At 48.9% G+C, this 18912-nt stretch overlaps 1 protein-coding gene across 2 annotated transcripts in view; it reads right to left on the bottom strand.

The window, feature by feature from the left end:
* TTC7B (tetratricopeptide repeat domain 7B) overlaps nt 1-18912 on the bottom strand; it is a 206775-nt gene that overhangs the window by 118051 nt on the left and 69812 nt on the right. For both annotated transcript variants that reach the window (XM_088455569.1, XM_088455570.1), the window contains exon 5: nt 13515-13636. In XM_088455569.1, coding sequence (XP_088311695.1) covers nt 13515-13636 — 122 coding nt within the window. The remainder of the gene's footprint in view (nt 1-13514; nt 13637-18912) is intronic.

Below are 18912 nucleotides of genomic sequence, written 5' to 3'. Positions count from 1 at the left end.
TACAGACGTGCAGGCCGCAGACACGCAGGGCGCAGACTGCAGACACGCGTTAGGCAGCAAATACATGCAGGTAAGAAAGAGCGCGGTTACGGAGCCACCCTCTAATATAATGACATCCCGCGCAACATTACACTTCTCACAATGCGCTGCTTCCATTTCTCCCTATTATTTCCCAAATGCACTAACCTGGGCTGTATAAACAAGCTGATGTTAGCGCAGATCAGCACAAGTTACTGAGACGGATGAAGGAAGACTGGAGGCAGATTATTATCATACTATAACATAGTAACATATAAATGTTGCGCTGTACATGATACAAATAAATGACATACATGACATGAAGCACACGGTAAACATGGCCCTTATGAAATGGGCAGAACTGTACATGGAAAATAAGAATCGCTATTTTCCCCCCACCTTGGAGTGGTAGAGACATGAGATCGCTGATCTGCAGCTTCCATCCCAGGACCATTCACCGCTGCTGACATCACAGATATACTTACATCCGAAAAGCCTGCCTGACGCTACAGAGAGCTGTAATAATACTGCAAGTCTATCTGATCTAAGCTTATATATACAGTTCCTACATATGCGTTAATGACACAAATACTAAGTAAAATTTATATAAGCAGCCTCCTAATATATTCATAAACATATAGGGTCTCATTCAGACCCGGTTGCAAGTGCTGAGCGCTCGCAACTGGGTCGATGTTAAGGCCCTGCGCACACGCAGCGGCCACACTGCGCGTGCGCAAGCCCCAGAGCGAGATAGTAGGCGGGGCGGGGGGGGGGGGGTTACACAAATGGAGGCGTTCCCAGCAAACGCCTGCCGTTTTGTGGGCGGCCGCACTGACATCAGCAGTGATGTCAGTGGGAAGCTTCCTGATCGATCAGAGCAGGAAGCTCCCTGGGGCTTGCGGTTGCCGAGACCCAACCTTAGGGTCTCGTCGCAAGCCCCGATGGTCTTGATGGCCTCTGAATGAGGGCCATAGCCCGTAGGAGATGTGGATAAAGTTCAGGTCACACCCCGTAAGTGTCAGATCACACCCCGCACATGTCAGTACAGGTAAAGTCTCCAATAGCCAAGATATGAAATATTCCGAAACCCGGAATTTTTTTAGTGCGACTGAGATAGTGACACCATTTGCTTTACGATGGTTTAATGTATACAAAAATATGAGATATGGTAAGAACTTACCTTTGTTATCTCTATTTCTACGAAGTCCATAGGGTTCCACAGGATACCTTGGGGTATAGGTGATGACGTCAGGCATCGGGCACCATAGAGTTAAGTTTTCAGCCTCCCAGGATGCACTAGGGTACCCCGCCCCCGAGCCAAGGCATCTCAGTTACGTACCAAGCCATAGGTCGGAGGAGGAGAAGGAAGAGAGAGAAAAAAGATCTGGACACACACAAGAATCACATTCTCACCAGAGGGAGACGGAAAAAACGGTGACCAGAGTAAAGCCCATCTGCAGCACAGGTGCGATACGGCGGGAGTCCTGTGGAACCCTATGGACTTCGTAGAAATAGAGATAACAAAGGTAAGTTCTAACCATATCTCATATTTTCTACATCAGGGTCCATAGGGTATCCACAGGATACCTTTTGGATGTCCCAAAGCAGTATCCTTTAAGGGTGGGGACGCTCCTGTGCTGAAAGGAGAATCCGCCGCCCGAAGGAAGCATCCTGAGAGGCAAAGATGTCAAACGCGTAATACCTCACAAAGGTATGGACAGAGGACCACGTGGCAGCCTTGCAGATCTGGACTGCAGAGGCACCACGTCGAGCTGCCCAAGAAGGACCCACAGACCTAGTGGAATAAGCCCTCACAGAGGATGGAACCGGAAGGCCCTGATGAAGATAAGCTTCTGAGATTGCCATACGAATCCAACCTGCCAAAGTTTGCTTTGAAGCAGGCCAACCCTTTTTACGGAAGCCATAGAGGACAAACAAGGCGTCCGACTTCCTAAACGAAGAAGTGCGATCAACATAAATCCTTAAGGCCCACACAACGTCCAAAGTGGCCTCACCCACTGAAAGATCAGGTGAATTAAAAGCCGGGACAACGATTTCCTCGTTGATATGGAAACTTGAAACAACTTTGGGAAGGAATCCAGGACGAGTGCGCAGCACCGCCCTGTTCCTATGAAAAATCAGAAAAGGGGGTCTACAGGAGAGAGCCCCTAAGTCAGAAACCCGTCTGGCCGAAGCAATGGCCAGAAGGAATATTGTTTTAGCTGTCAGCCATTTAAGGTCTTACTGAGCCCAGTAGCTCAAACAGCGGTCCTTGGAGAGCCCTCAGGACCACAGCTAAATCCCAAGGCGCCACCGGTGGAACAAAAGGTGGCTGAAATCGAAGATCACCCTGCATAAAGGTGTGCACATCAGGGATCGTAGCACTCCTATGATGGAATCAGACTGACAGGGCAGACACCTGCACCTTCAGAGAAGCAAGGTGAAGCCCATGGTCTAGTCCCGCCTGTAGGAAAGCTAACACTCTAGATAGACGAACTCCCGAGGGGCATAACCTCTCGGTCGACACCACTGGAAGAACGTATGCCACACACGATGGTATATTCTTGCAGAGGATGGTTTCCGAGCTCTTAACATGGTATGCACCACAGAGCTGGAAAACCCCCTGGACCTTAACATGGCCGTCTCAACAGCCACGCCATCAAAGACAGCCGAGCCAGGTCTAAGTGAAGACAAGGACCTTGTGATAGCAGGTCCGGTCGCAGCGGCAACCACAGAGAAATGTCCACGGACAGACTCTGAAGGTCTGAGAACCAGTGCTGCCTGGGCCATGCGGGAGCTATCAACAGTAGTGTGCCTCCTTCCTGTTTGAATTTCCGGATTACCCGCGGAAGAAGGGAAAACGGAGGAAAGAGCTAAGCAAAACGGAACGTCCACTGGACGGACAGAGCATCCACCAGAGACGCCTTTTCGTCTCTTGTTCGAGACCCGTACACCGGCAACTTGTTGTTGTGACGAGACGCCATGAGGTCTATCTCTGGAAGACCCCACCTGTCCACCAGAAGTTAAAAGACGTCCTGGTGCAGAGACCATTCCCCCGGATGTACGTCCTGGCGACTGAGGAAATCTGCCTCCCAATTGAGGACTCCCGGGATGAATACTGCTGATATAGCTGGGAGATTGCGCTCTGCCCAGACCAGGATGAGGGACACCTCTACGAGTGCCGCCCGACTTCGGGTTCCTCCTTGCCGATTTATGTAGGCCAAGTTGATGGCGTTGTCCGACTGGACCTGCACGGGGTGACCTTGGAGAACCCAATGTGCCTGCTGGAGAGCATTGAAAACCACGCGGAATTCCAAGATGTTTATTGTCCACCTGCCCTGGAACAAGTGTGGACCCGCGACCACTCCCCAGCCCCGAAGACTGGCCGTTGTTAACAGAACCCAGTTCGCCACCCAAAATGGACAACCCCTGTTGAGATGGGTCGTCCGCAACCACTGAGGAAGTCCATTCCATTTGGACAGGATCAATTGCTGCAGAGGTTAGTGTGCAAAACCTTCCGCAGTTCCAAGGCTTTGTTCCAGTCTAATGGAAGGCCCATGGTGAAGAACCGGGATGGGGGCCTGTGCCGAAAGGAGAGGGCATACCCGTGAGAAACCACCTCTTGAACCCAATTGTCTGTCGTGGTTACCGACCAATACTGGGCGAACTGCAGCAGGCGGCCTCCCACTTTGGGATCCCCCAAAGGGAGGCCCGGACCGTCAGGCTGCAGGTTGGTCATCTGACTTAAGGGCCGGACGTCTGGTACTCCAGGCCTGTTTCCTGGGCTTGTACGATTTCTTTGGTCCAGCTTGTCGGGGAAAAGACTGTGCTTTAGGCCTACCCTGGGCCCTGTAAGGCCGAAAGGACGACGTGCCCGAACTTGAAGGAACCGAAGCAGACGGGAGACATGCAGATTTGGCTGCCGCCAGCGTGGCTACAATTTTGTCCAGATCCGGACCAAAGAGGACTTCTCCATTAAAGGGCAAAGTTTCTAAGCCCTTCATGGAATCAGCGTCCGACTTCCAAGATCATAAGGTGCGACGAGCAGCAACAGCTGCCGAAGAAATCCTAGATGTGAGGATACTGATATCCAAGGCCGCTTCATTGATGTAAGTGGCCGAATCCCGGAGATTGCCTACCAACTCGGCCTGTTCAGCCGAACAGTCGGAATCCAAAGACACCTCCAAACCATCAGCCCAGCGCTCCATAGCTCTGGCTTCTCAACATACGGCCATAGCCGGTCTGGACGCCCCCCCCCCCTCCCCGCAAGGGAATAAATGGACTTTAGGCAGATCTCCACCTTGCGGTCCGTAGCATCCTTCAAGGAGGACATGGAGGGCATGGGCAAGGTGGCACTTCGGACTAGGCGTGTCACATGAGAATCCACTTGTGGAGAGGATTCCCATTTAGAAAAATAATTGTCCGCAAACGGATAAGCCACAGCTAAGCGCCTCTGAGGCTGATACCATTTACCAGGGTTTTTCCATGCCTCCTCTAAATGGTCAACTAACTGACCCGAAAGAGGAAACACTGTGGCGTCACCTTTAATATCCTTGAAAAAGGCATATTTGGACATGGACACCGGAGGATCGTCATCCTCAATAACTAAAGCCGTGCGGACTGCCCGAATAAGGCCAGGAATATAAACCTTGGACTTAGCGTCCGACTCTTTAGTACGAAGAGGTTCTTGGTCAGATAGATCCAGAATCTTCCCATCATCGGACATCACGTCGTCATCCTCATAAGGAGCAGACAGAAACGCCACAGGCCGCTTATATGGCCGCAACACAGACTCCCCTTGTAACACATCCGAACTTGTCAGTGAATTAACCCACGCAGGCTCCTGTGAAACCTAGGAGGGGAAATAGGGAGACTGTGGGGTACCATCAGTTGTCTCGGAAATCCCTGCATGGGTGACGACACCACTGACTGCTGGGACAATCCCATCTGAGAAAACGCAGGTGGCGGAGCTAACTGGCCCACTTGGGTTGTAAGCGCCATAGCGAAACAAGCCCAGGGCGGTTCCTGTACCGGAGCCGTGACAGTAATTGGCCGCGCCAATAAATAACACTGCCGACATAGCCCGTCCGCGTTACCCTCCCCCTCCGCTATTGGTACATTGTACTTAGTACACATAAGCTGGAGTGGAAATTCACTCTCAGACATGATGGTAAGTATGTGACCCCTCTCACTGATACTCGTTAGTATAGTGGAAGAACCGCCCTGCAATCACCACACCGCAAGGGCTTTAGCAGAGGAAGAGCAGGGACAGTAAAATGGCTGACAGTAGAAAGTGAAAGTACAGGCAGCAGACGCTAGCAGCAGTCACATACAATGCAAAGAAATCAATTACTGCACTATCAGCGCTGTTTCTCAACTACACAAACACAGAGTCTGGTAAGACACAGCTCTGCATACAAAGACCTGTAACTTCAGGAGAGGTATGCAGGGGGACCCAGACCGTGATGCCACCGTCAGCAGCTCCAGCAGCGTTCATCATGCAAAGATGGCCACCGATGAGCAGAGAGGAGGCCGGCCTGGGGGAGGAGCGCTGCCACAGGACCAATCGGCAGCGCAGAGAGGGCTGTGTGCAGCGGGGGAGGTGCTGGCTGTGTACAGGGAAGGCGCGCTCCCCTGGCATGCAATTAACCCCTGGGACACCGCAGCGCTTACCGCTCAACTGCGGTCCACCGGTACCGGCGTTCTGGTACCGGCGGGGTGTAGGGGTGACATCATGGATGTCAGCAGTGACTGTCCATGCTGTACTCCCAGATGTGCAGCCACAGCTGCCTTGAAAAAAACTTTAGGGGCTGTTCTTAGCCCCCCTCTAAACATGTGCTCCGACTCCGAGCCGGGCACCAACGAAACTGCGATGCCTTGGCTCGGGGGCGAGTTATAGGAGGGGCACCCTAGTGCATCCTGGGAGGCTGAAAACTTAACTCTATGGTGCCCGATGCCTGACGTCATCACCTATACCCCCAAGGTATCCTGTGGATACCCTATGGACCCTGATGTAGAAACTTTGTTTAATGCACAGAATTATCAAAAATATTGTGTTAAAATACCTTCATGCTATGCGTATAAGGTGTATATGAAACATAATTGCATTCTATGTTTAGACTTAGATCCCATCCCCAAGAATATTGTATGCAAATATTCCCAAATACGGAAAAATACTATATCCAAAATACTTCTGGTCTCAAGCATTTTGGACATGGGAGACTCAACATGTCCTACACAGGGGCCTGCCATCAGACTCTCATCCGCCTGTAGCTGAGAGGGCTTACACAAGACATGTAATCCTGTACAAGGGCCTGCCATCAGAGTCTCAGCCGCCTGTAGCTGACACAAGACATGTAATCCTGTACAGGGGCCTGCGGTCAGACTCTCAGCCGCCTGTAGCTGACACAAGACATGTAATCCTGTACGGGGGCATGCCTTCAGACTCTCAGCCGCCTGTAGCTGAGAGGGCTGACACAAGACATGTAATCCTGTACGGGGGCCTGCCGTCAGACTCTCAGCCGCCTGTAGCTGAGAGGGCTGACACAAGACGTGTAATCCTGTACGGGGGCCTGCCGTCAGACTCTCAGCCGCCTGTAGCTGACACAAGACATGTAATATTGTACGGGGGCCTGCCGTCAGACTCTCAGCCGCCTGTAGCTGACACAAGACATGTAATCCTGTACAGGGGCCTACCGTCAGACTCTCAGCAGCCTGTAGCTGAGAGGGCTGACACAAGACATGTAATCCTGTACGGGGGCCTGCCGTCAGACTCTCAGCCGCCTGTAGCTGAGAGGGCTGACACAAGACGTGTAATCCTGTACGGGGGCCTGCCGTCAGACTCTCAGCCGCCTGTAGCTGACACAAGACATGTAATACTGTACGGGGGCCTGCCGTCAGACTCTCAGCCGCCTGTAGCTGACACAAGACATGTAATCCTGTACGGGGGCCTGCCGTCAGACTCTCAGCCACCTGTAGCTGAGAGGGCTGACACAAGACATGTAAGCCTGTACGGGGGTCTGCCGTCAGACTCTCAGCCGCCTGTAGCTAAGAGGGCTGACACAAGACATGTAATCCTGTACGGGGGGGGGGCATGCCGTCAGACTCTCAGCCACCTGTAGCTGACACAAGACATGTAATCCTGTACAGGGGCCTGCCGTCAGACTCTCAGCCGTCTGTAGCTGAGAGGGCTGACACAAGACATGTAATCTTGTACTGGGGCCTGCCATCAGACTCTCAGCCGCCTGTAGCTGACACAAGACATGTAATACTGTACGGGGGCCTGCCGTCAGACTCTCAGCCGCCTGTAGCTGACACAAGACATGTAATCCTGTACGGGGGCCTGCCGTCAGACTCTCAGCCGCCTGTAGCTGAGAGGTCTGACACAAGACATGTAAGCCTGTACGGGGGCCTGCCGTCAGACTCTCAGCCGCCTGTAGCTGACACAAGACATGTAATCCTGTACGGGGGCCTGCCGTCAGACTCTCAGCCGCCTGTAGCTGAGAGGGCTGACACAAGACATGTAATCCTGTACGGGGGCCTGCCGTCAGACTCTCAGCCGCCTGTAGCTGAGAGGGCTGACACAAGACATGTAATCCTGTACGGGGGGGGCATGCCGTCAGACTCTCAGCCACCTGTAGCTGACACAAGACATGTAATCCTGTACGGGGGCATGCCGTCAGACTCTCAGCCACCTGTAGCTGACACAAGACATGTAATCCTGTACGGGGGTATGCCGTCAGACTCTCAGCCACCTGAAGCTGACATAAGACATGTAATCCTGTACGGGGGCATGCCGTCAGACTCTCAGCCGCCTGTAGCTGACACAAGACATGTAATCCTGGACAGGGACCTGTCGTCAGACTCTCAGCCGCCTGTAGCTGAGAGGGCTTACACAAGACATGTAATCCTGTACGGGGGCCTGCCGTCAGACTCTCAGCTGCCTGTAGCTGAGAGGGCTGACACAAGACATGTAATCCTGTACGTGGGCCTGCCGTCAGACTCTCAGTCGCCTGTAGCTGACACAAGACATGTAATCCTGTACAGGGGTACTGCCGTCAGACTCTCAGCCGCCTGTAGCTGACACAAGACATGTAATCCTGTACGGGAACCTGCCGTCAAACTCTCAGCCGCCTGTAGCTGACACAAGACATGTAATCCTGTACAGGGGCCTGCCGTCAGACTCTCAGCCGCATGTAGCTGACACAAGACATGTAATCCTGTACAGGGGCCTGCTGTCAGACTCTCAGCCGCCTGTAGCTGACACAAGACATGTAATCCTGTACGGGGGCCTGCCGTCAGACTCTCAGCCGCCTGTAGCTGAGAGGGCTGACACAAGACATGTAATCCTGTACAGGGGTCTGCCGTCAGACTCTCAGCCGCCTGTAGCTGACACAAGACATGTAATCCTGTACTGGGGCCTGCCATCAGACTCTCAGCCGCCTGTAGCTGACACAAGACATGTAATACTGTACGGGGGCCTGCCGTCAGACTCTCAGCCGCCTGTAGCTGACACAAGACATGTAATCCTGCACAGGACCCTGCCGTCAGACTCTCAGCCGCCTGTAGCTGAGAGGGCTGACACAAGACATGCAATCCTGTACGGGGGCCTGCCGTCAGACTCTCAGCCGCCTGTAGCTGAGAGGGCTGACAAGAGACATGTAACAGTTCCTGAAGTCTGGTGTATAGCATGGAATATATCACTTACATATCTGTGAATGTTAATAGTTGTAAATAAAGGCAAAGTCGTTACAGAAAACCAAACTATCCAATGACTTGAATGGAACATATAAACATACATGTATATATGACGTGTCACACGCCCGGATCTTACCCCAGGCGTGCTATGAGCTAGCTACACACCGAGGTACCACAATGCTCTGCAATTTCAAAACTTGGAATAAGGCGCGGTAAAACAAATTTCGGTAAGAAAAGCGCGTGCCTTGCATCGCGGACATGAGCAGCCCTGAGAGGCCTCTTACATGCTGCTTTACAGCTGGGACGGCTGCATGAGGCCAACTAAAGTTAGTACAAAACTATTACATGGACTGTGCAAACTGTTAAGGGTGAAGGGGATAAAGTCCTCCTGCTTACACGGTGGGAGGGGACATGCTGCATTAGGGAAATACAGACAAGCATAGAGGAAATCACTGATACACAGTGCTTATTGGCTATAACATATTGGGGCCTAAAGTAATTCCCACATCTGACCATGAGCCACCTCTATGTACCATTGGAGGAAAAAACCAACATGGCAGCCCCCCTTATTACTACCCTACTGGACTAGTGGCCCCACAACATGCAAATTAAATCCCCCCAACAAACCTGGGAATTGGGGATGTTTAGTTACTATAAAGCCACCGGTCTTTGGTAAAGGAGATATATACGTTCACAGCGCTTAATTGCAGTAACAGTATAAAGCAACCCTGTGTTTACACAAAATGGCCGCTCTACTGCACGCCAGTAAGCCATGTGACACAGGTAGGCGGGGCTGTTTCAGCATGTCCAGAAGCCTCGAACTTCATTCCAGCTCAAGTGGTTTTACTACTCTCACCTACAGATGTTTCCTCAAACACCTAGCCTCCTTGCGCACTAAACAGCCCTTCTAGTCGCGCTATGCCATGGTGTGTATAGGTAGCGCCAAACGCCTTTTCGTGCAACCTTTTCCCTTCAAGTGTGTCGCACAGTGATGAGAACAGGAAGCACAAGCAGCTTCTGCTGATTAAAACGATATGCGGCATGTCTATATTCTGTGTGCGACTTCGGGTGTATCTGCATGCAAAATGCTATGTTACAGTTGAGACGCGGAAATGTAGCATGTCACATGCAGATACACCCGCAGTCACACAGTCACACACAGAATATAGGCATGCCACATATCATTTTACTCAGCAGAAGCTGCTGTGCATTCACATCACTGTGCGAATAAGACACATTTGAAGGGAAAAGGTTGCACGAAATAACACTCAGCGATACCAAGTCACACGGCGCTCCCGCATTATGTGTAACGCAACTTCTAGCGCTCGGAGGATAGATGTATATAGAGAGGACACGTATATCTGTATATAGAGAGGTAATAGTATGGGCACAACAAAGCAGGATGTAAAGAGGACACGTAGGGCTAGTCATTTGTTATATAATATTCAGGAATGCCATAGTCTCCAAGGTTTGAAGTTGTGTAAAATGAATACAGACATACGTCCGCTATTCATTTTCTCTCTTCCTGGGGTGATAGAAGTTACTGTTCCAAGCCTACAAGGTAAAGGATTTATGTTGTTCTGGACATGGGAGAAAAAGGATAAACATGATTTCATGCACAAATCTACCGGGAATCTACATGAGCCACATAGAGCAGCCGGATACATACTGTTCATCTCCGTGGTCATTTATCCTGCAGCAGAATGTTATAAATACATGTAAATAACAGAAAGGAACACAAACCGGAGACACAAAGAAATACGAGACATGTCACGTACAGGAGACCCTGCGTGTGGCCACGTGACACAGGAACACAACAACTTCTTCAGTGCTACATGCAGTGACACTATTTCACTAGGAAGGGGGTTCCCATAATGTGCTTTGTGACTGCACCCCACCTCTTATACATACAGAATTGTACAATCTAGGGGTACAAGGCTCCGCTGTAGTGTCTATGGGATGCAATGCCCAGAGTTATCCTGTCTATGGGATGCAATGCCCAGAGTTATACTGTCTATGGGATGCAATGCCCAGAGTTATACTGTCTATGGGATAATGCCCAGAGTTATACTGTCTATGGGATAATGACCAGAGTTATACTGTCTATGGGATGCAATTCCCAGAGTTATACTGTCTATGGAATGCAAGTTATACTGTCTATGGGATGCAATGCCCAGAGTTATAATGTCTATGGGATGCAATGCCCAGAGTTATAATGTCTATGGGATGCAATGCCCAGAGTTATACTGTCTATGGGATGCAATTCCCAGAGTTATACTGTCTATGGAATGCGAGTTATACTGTCTATGGAATGCAATGCCCAGAGTTATACTGTCTATGGGATGCGAGTAATACTGTCTATGGGATGCAATGCCCAGAGTTATACTGTCTATGGGATAATGCCCAGAGTTATACTGTCTATGGGATGCAATGCCCAGAGATACTGAATATGGGATGCAATGCCCAGAGTTATACTGTCTATGGGATGCAATGCCCAGAGTTATACTGACTATGGGATGCAATGCCCAGAGTTATACTGTCTATGGGATAATGCCCAGAGTTATACTGTCTATGGGATGCAATGCCCAGAGTTATACTGACTATGGGACTCAATGCCCAGAGTTATACTGACTATGGGATGCAATGCCCAGAGTTATACTGTCTATGGAATGCAATGCCCAGTTATACTGTCTATGCGATGCAATGTCCAGAGTTATACTGTCTAGGGGTACAAGGCCCAAAGTTATACTGTCTAGGGGTACAAGGCCTAGAGTTACACTGTCTATGGGATGCAATACCCAGAGTTATACTGTCTATGGGATGCAATGTCCAGAGTTATACTGACTATGGGATGCAATGCCCAGAGTTATACTGTCTATGGGATAATGCCCAGAGTTATACTGTCTATGGGATGCAATGCCCAGAGTTATACTGACTATGGGATGCAATGCCCAGAGTTATACTGACTATGGGATGCAATGCCCAGAGTTATACTGTCTATGGAATGCAATGCCCAGTTATACTGTCTATGCGATGCAATGCCCAGAGTTATACTGACTATGGGATGCAATGCCCAGAGTTATACTGACTATGGGATGCAATGCCCAGAGTTATACTGTCTATGGAATGCAATGCCCAGTTATACTGTCTATGCGATGCAATGTCCAGAGTTATACTGTCTAGGGGTACAAGGCCCAGAGTTACACTGTCTATGGGATGCAATACCCAGAGTTATACTGTCTATGGGATGCAATGCCCAGAGTTATACTGACTATGGGATGCAATGCCCAGAGTTATACTGTCTATGGGATAATGCCCAGAGTTATACTGTCTATGGGATGCAATGTCCAGAGTTATACTGTCTAGGGGTACAAGGCCCAAAGTTATACTGTCTAGGGGTACAAGGCCTAGAGTTACACTGTCTATGGGATGCAATACCCAGAGTTATACTGTCTATGGGATGCAATGTCCAGAGTTATACTGTCTAGGGGTACAAGGCCCAAAGTTATACTGTCTAGGGGTACAAGGCCTAGAGTTACACTGTCTATGGGATGCAATACCCAGAGTTATACTGTCTATGGGATGCAATGTCCAGAGTTATACTGTCTAGGGTTACAAGGCCCAGAGTTATACTGTCTAGGGGTACGCCTAGAGTTACAAGGCCTAGAGTTACACAGTCTAGGGGTACAAGGCCCAGAGTTATACTGTCTATGGGATGCAATACCCAGAGTTATACTGTCTATGGGATGCAATACCCAGAGTTATACTGTCTATGGGATGCAATGCCCAGAGTTATACTGACTAGGGGTACAAGGCCCAGAGTTATACTGGCTAGGGGTACAAGGCCCAGAGTTATACTGGCTAGGGGTACAAGGCCCAGTGTTATACTATCTAGGGGTACAAGGCCCAGAGTTATACTGTCTATGGGATGCAATGCCCAGAGTTATACTGTCTATGGGATAATGCCCAGAGTTATACTGTTTGTGGAATGCGATGCCCAGAGTTATACTGACTAAACTTGATGTGTGATACAATTGTGAAATTATATCACCAACCAATCAGCTCCTAACTATCATTTCTTAAACACAGCCTGCAAAATGTAAGTTAGAAGCTGATTGGTTGGTGATATATATCTCACAATTTTATCTCACATCAAGCTTTGATACATATGCCCCCTAGAGTGGTATAGACTGAGGGGGCCAGACCTAGGGTGATATAGAATGAGGGGTGTCAGACCTAGAATGACATAGACGAAGGGGGCAGACCTAGAATGACATAGACGTACTGTAGGGGGCAGACCTAGAATGACATAGACGTACTGTAGGGGGCAGACCTAGAATGACATAGACGTTGGGGGTAGACCTAGAATGACATAGACGTTGGGGGCAGACCTAGAATGACATAGACGTTGGGGGCAGACATAGAATGACATAGACGTAGGGGGCAGACCTAGAATGACATAGACGTAGGGGGCAGACCTAGAATGACATAGACGTAGGGGGCAGACCTAGAATGACATAGACGTACTGTAGGGGGCAGACCTAGAATGACAGACGTACTGTAGCGGGCAGACCTAGAATGACACAGACGTACTGAGGGGGCAGACCTAGAATGACATAGACGTACTGTAGGGGGCAGACCTAGAATGACATAGACGTTGGGGGCAGACATAGAATGACAGACGTTGGGGGCAGACCTAGAATGACATAGACGTAGGGGGCAGACATAGACGTAGGGGGCAGACCGAGAATGACATTGACGAATTGATAAACATGAATATTACGACATGTCTAACTCACCCATTCTTGAAGTAGAGAACATGAGCTCTCTGAAGCCCAGTCTCCAGGAAAAAGCTCATCTCCTGGTCTGGCGTCGTCGGACCCGGCTTAGGACTCCGGTTCTGCATATTTGCTGTTTGCACCTGATAAGGGAAGAACAGAAATACTGGTTGCAGAACTGAAAATACTCAGATGTGTACAGTAAGTGAATCCTTATGACATGGGTGCACTATGGGCCTGATTCAGCAAGGATGGCAATTGCAAAGCTGCACGCAGCCTATAGATATATGATTTATACACGCAGGCTATAGCTATATGATTTATACATGCAGGCTATAGATATGATTTATGCACGCAGGCTATAGATATATGATGTATGCACGCAGGCTATAGCTAGATGATGTATACACGCAGGCTATAGATATATGATGTATGCACACAGGCTATAGATATAAGATGTATTCACGCAGGCTATAGCTATATGATTTATACATGCAGGCTATAGATATATGATTTATGCACACAGGCTATAGATATATGATGTATGCACACAGGCTATAGCTAGATGATGTATACACGCAGGCTATAGATATATGATGTATGCACACAGGCTATAGCTAGATGATGTATACACGCAGGCTATAGATATATGATGTATGCACACAGGCTATAGATATATGATGTATGCACGCAGGCTATAGATATATGATGTATGCACGCAGGCTATAGATATATGATGTATGCACACAGGCTATAGCTAGATGATGTATACACGCAGGCTATAGATATATGATGTATGCACACAGGCTATAGATATATGATGTATGCACGCAGGCTATAGCTAGATGATGTATGCACGCAGGCTATAGATATATGATGTATGCACACAGGCTATAGCTAGATGATGTATACACGCAGGCTATAGATATATGATGTATACACGCAGGCTATAGATATATGATGTATGCACGCAGGCTATAGCTAGATGATGTATGCACGCAGGCTATAGATATATGATGTATGCACGCAGGCTATAGCTAGATGATGTATACACGCAGGCTATAGATATATGATGTATACACGCAGGCTATAGATATATGATGTATGCACGCAGGCTACAGATATATGATGTATGCACGCAGGTTATAGATATATGATGTATACACGCAGGCTATAGATATATGATGTATGCACGCAGGCTACAGATATATGATGTATGCACGCAGGTTATAGATATATGATGTATACACGCAGGCTACAGATATATGATGTATGCACGCAGGCTATATATATGATGTATGCACGCAGGCTATAGCTAGATGATGTATGCACGCAGGCTATAGATATATGATGTATACACGCAGGCTACAGATATATGATGTATGCACGCAGGCTATAGCCAGATGATGTACACACGCAGGCTATAGATATATGATGTATGCACGCAGGCTATAGATATATGATGTATGCAGGCAGGCTATAGATATATGATGTATGCATGCAGGCTATAGCTAGATGATGTATACACGCAGGCTATCGATATATGATTTATGCAAGCAGGCAGCTTTGCAATTACGATCCTTGCTATTATGCAAATGCAGCAGGGGGTGTATGACACTCCCTGTATGACACCCCCCTGCTGCATCTGCGATCCCAGCACTGCGACGGAGGTCGCAGTGCTGAGATCACCATCGTGACCATCGGCAGTTGATGGTCGCGATGGAGAATGGCATCGGGCCTCTGGCCAACTGAGTAAGCCACAGCTTACTCAGACTGGCCGGCTTGCAAGCCCAGGACACTACATTTATCAACGCAGATCTTGGGGTGGCCACTCCCAGAAAAAAGGGCAGACACGCCCCCTTTTCCGGGAACGCCAGCCGCCCCTGCACCTCCTCTTAAATACCTCAATTGAATGCCTCAATTTTGAGGCATTCAAGGGTCTGCACGAGACTATGCAGAACCTATTCTGCACACTCACAGAATGGGTCCTGCGAATGCACAGATTCCTGATAATCAGCAGTGCACTAGTGGCCCTATATGTGAATACATACAGTGGTGTCCTATACCATCTGGCCTCAATATGCCATGCAGCGCGATATGCCCGGTGTGATTGAGCCGCCGGTCACACTGTGAGAGTCTGCTAGCACTCACACTGAACGATATCGTCCAGCGACGTCAACCTCCCTCATCCCCGAACCTGCACAACCTGACGATATCATTCAGTGCCGGCTCCCTCCCTCATCCCCGAACCTGCACAACCTGACGATATCATTCAGTGCCGGCTCCCTCCCTCATCCCCGAACCTGCACAACCTGACGATATCATTCTGTGCCGGCTCCCTCCCTCATCTCCGAACCTGCAAAACCTGACGATATCGTCCAGCAACGTTACCCTCCCTCATCCCCGAACCTGCACAACCTGACGATATCGTCCAGCGACGTCACCCTTCCCTCATCCCCGAACCTGCACACCCTGACGATATCGTCCAGCAACGTCACCCTCCCTCATCCCCGAACCTGCACATCCTGACGATATCGTCCAGCGACGTCACCCTCTCTCATCCCCGAACCTGCACAACCTGACGATATCGTCCAGCGACGTCACCCTCTCTCATTCCCGAACCTGCACAACCTGACTATATCATTCAGTGCCGGCTCCCTCCCACGTCCCCGAACCTGCACAACCTGACGATATTGTCCAGCGACGTCACCCCCTCCCTCGTCCCCGAACCTGCACAACCTGACGATATTGTCCAGCGACGTCACCCCCTCCCTCGTCCCCGAACCTGCACAACCTGACGATATTGTCCAGCGACGTCACCCTCCCTCGTCCCCGAACCTGCACAACCTGACGATATCGCCAGGTTGGACAGCAGGATCGGGCGATGAGCGACATCGTTAACGACCAGCGGGGGCGTGCATCGCTGGTCGTTGACGGCATATCCACAGGACCATATTGTGGATGATGAACGATAACTATATGGTTCCATACGTCCAATATATCGTCTAGTGGACACGCTGCTTGAGTAACCCATATTGCAGAGGCCCAAAGCAGACTTATTACTGAAGAGAACATGAATGAGATTGTGCTAATGAAAGCTCACATGCTGGAGCAAAGTAATTCTATGATAACAGAATGGTTTATTAGGACTAGTAGCCCCAGGCTAGTATATTCGAAAGCAAAGGAAACCGGCGCCCCCCTAAATTGTGACAAATAATAAGGTATATAAGTATGATAAAACCAAAAATAAACATGCAAGGTTGGTCAAATTCAAGGTTTTATTAATATATCTAATAGTAAAAAACTGACAGATGTATTGGAAAAAACATGTATACAATGTATGTATTAGAATAGGGGGGTAAAAGATAAATAAAATCATATAATATAATATAGTACAGTCTCTCCTAAAAAGATTGTAAAGGGACCGAGAAGTATTCTTAAAATAACTAGATGTCCTAATACCGGTATACAACACAACACAACATAATACAAGACAAACACACATAGATGTAAGGAGGAATCTCCGAAGGATGGAATGATCAAGTTCCGTATTGTGATTGTGAGGAGAGCGGGTTTTCCAGATCTCCTTGTTTGAGTGGCAATATGTTCCAAAGAAAGGTCCCCGCGATGCACCTAAATCAGTGTATATAATGTAGACTATAAGTCGCCTGTAACAACTGTAAATAAAATGAGTAATCTGAGACCACGGGTGATACCCCTGATCGGCGTTTTACTCACCCAATTCAGCTGGAATATGGGACGCTCTGTTACCTCCGCGTGTGGCTGTTCTCCAGTCGCCAGAACGGCGTGGCTGTTCGCTTTCTATATTTCAGGCACAGCCTGGGCAGGGTGCAGTATTGAACGGGTGTCCGCCAGCGGACTTCTGCATGCTGCACCCTGCCCAGTGCATCGCAGGGACCTTTTTTTGGAACATATTGCCACTCAAACAAGGAGATCTGGAAAACCCGCTCTCCTCACAATCACAATACGGAACTTGATCATTCCATCCTTCGGAGATTTCTCCTTACATCTATGTGTGTTTGTCTTGTATTGTATTGTATTGTGTTGTGTTGTATACCGGTACTAGGTCATCTAGTCATTTTAAGAATACTCCTCGGCCCCCTTTACAATCTTTTTAGGAGAGCCTGTACTATATTATATCATTGTATTCCTCTTATAACCCCCCTATTCTAATACATACATTTTTTATACGTGTTTTTTGCAATACATCTGTCAGTTTTTTACTTTTAGACAAAAAACCTTGAATTTGACTAACCTTGTATGTTTATTTTTGGTTTTATCATACTTATACACCTTCTTATTTCTCACAATTTGGTGAGCGCTGGTTTCCTTTTGGTTTGAATACATCTTTGTTGTAGGTGGGGTCTCCTACTTTATTCCAGCAGCCCCTAAAATAATGCAAGGTGACACTAGGAGAGCGCTGTCTCTGTGTCACATTCCTAGACTCGTATATGCCTAGAACTTAGGTGGGGTTACCTCTGCTAAGGTATTTACATACAGTAAGTGTAACCTAGTTTTCTTGAGTGTTATTACAGCACTGTTTGCCTGAAATAACCTGCTGAAATGTCAGAAACATCCTGCTTAGATAGATCTAATGTAAATAACTGATCTTCTTTAGCAACAATTGGCCTGAGTCAGAGCTGAACGCTATGCAGATTTTCCCGCAGCTGGGAGACTATTGGTGGTCTGCGCATGCGTCACAGCCGTATTGGGAATGCGCAGTGATTGAATTGCGACTGAGCTCACTGTGAGGATTAACTCGCAATTGATTGACAGTAAGAGACAGTTTTGTGGGTGGTTACGGGGCCAAAACGCAGGCGTGTCGGGGCCGTTTTCTGGGCGTGTACTAGCCAGCGTCTGCGATTGCAGAGAACAAAGCTCCAGGGTCTCAGTTACCGCAGACCGAAGAATCAATGTTTTTAGGATCTGCGTCCAATGCTGCTTTTGTGCACGCAGTTGCTGGCAGCTGCGACGGCTCCGGTGGGCGCCTCAATACAAATTCCGCCAGCTGATGCATTAGCATATTTTAGCAATTGCTAAGCGTCAAAATGCGCTAATGCATCACCGTACACCTCTGATTCAGAACCAATGAGTACAGTACGGAAGGACCGTTATACCCCCCTTCCATCCACACTGCCATTAACTAACCCGGGTTACTGCGCAGTGTGAAAGGGCCCAGTTGAAATAACCCGGGTTGAGCGACCTGGCTCGTGGTGCGGTGCGCACGGGTAACCCTGCTCCCGTTTACTGCAAAGGGAGAGCTGGCGCTTGAACATGATCTCATCTCCAAGGGCCGGCTCAGAAGCAATGGTGGTGACGTCATCGACCCAGCATTATTGCGACCAGCCAAAAGCGATGTGAAAGGGTTATTAGTCACAACATAATATGCGATATGGTT

This window comes from Taudactylus pleione, unplaced genomic scaffold (genome assembly GCF_031769625.1).
Source record: "Taudactylus pleione unplaced genomic scaffold, aTauple2 ptg000660l, whole genome shotgun sequence".
NCBI classification, from domain to species: Eukaryota; Metazoa; Chordata; class Amphibia; order Anura; family Myobatrachidae; genus Taudactylus; species Taudactylus pleione.
The sequence above is the reverse complement of the archived record's forward strand: the minus strand, read 5'-3'. Positions and strand labels throughout refer to the sequence as shown.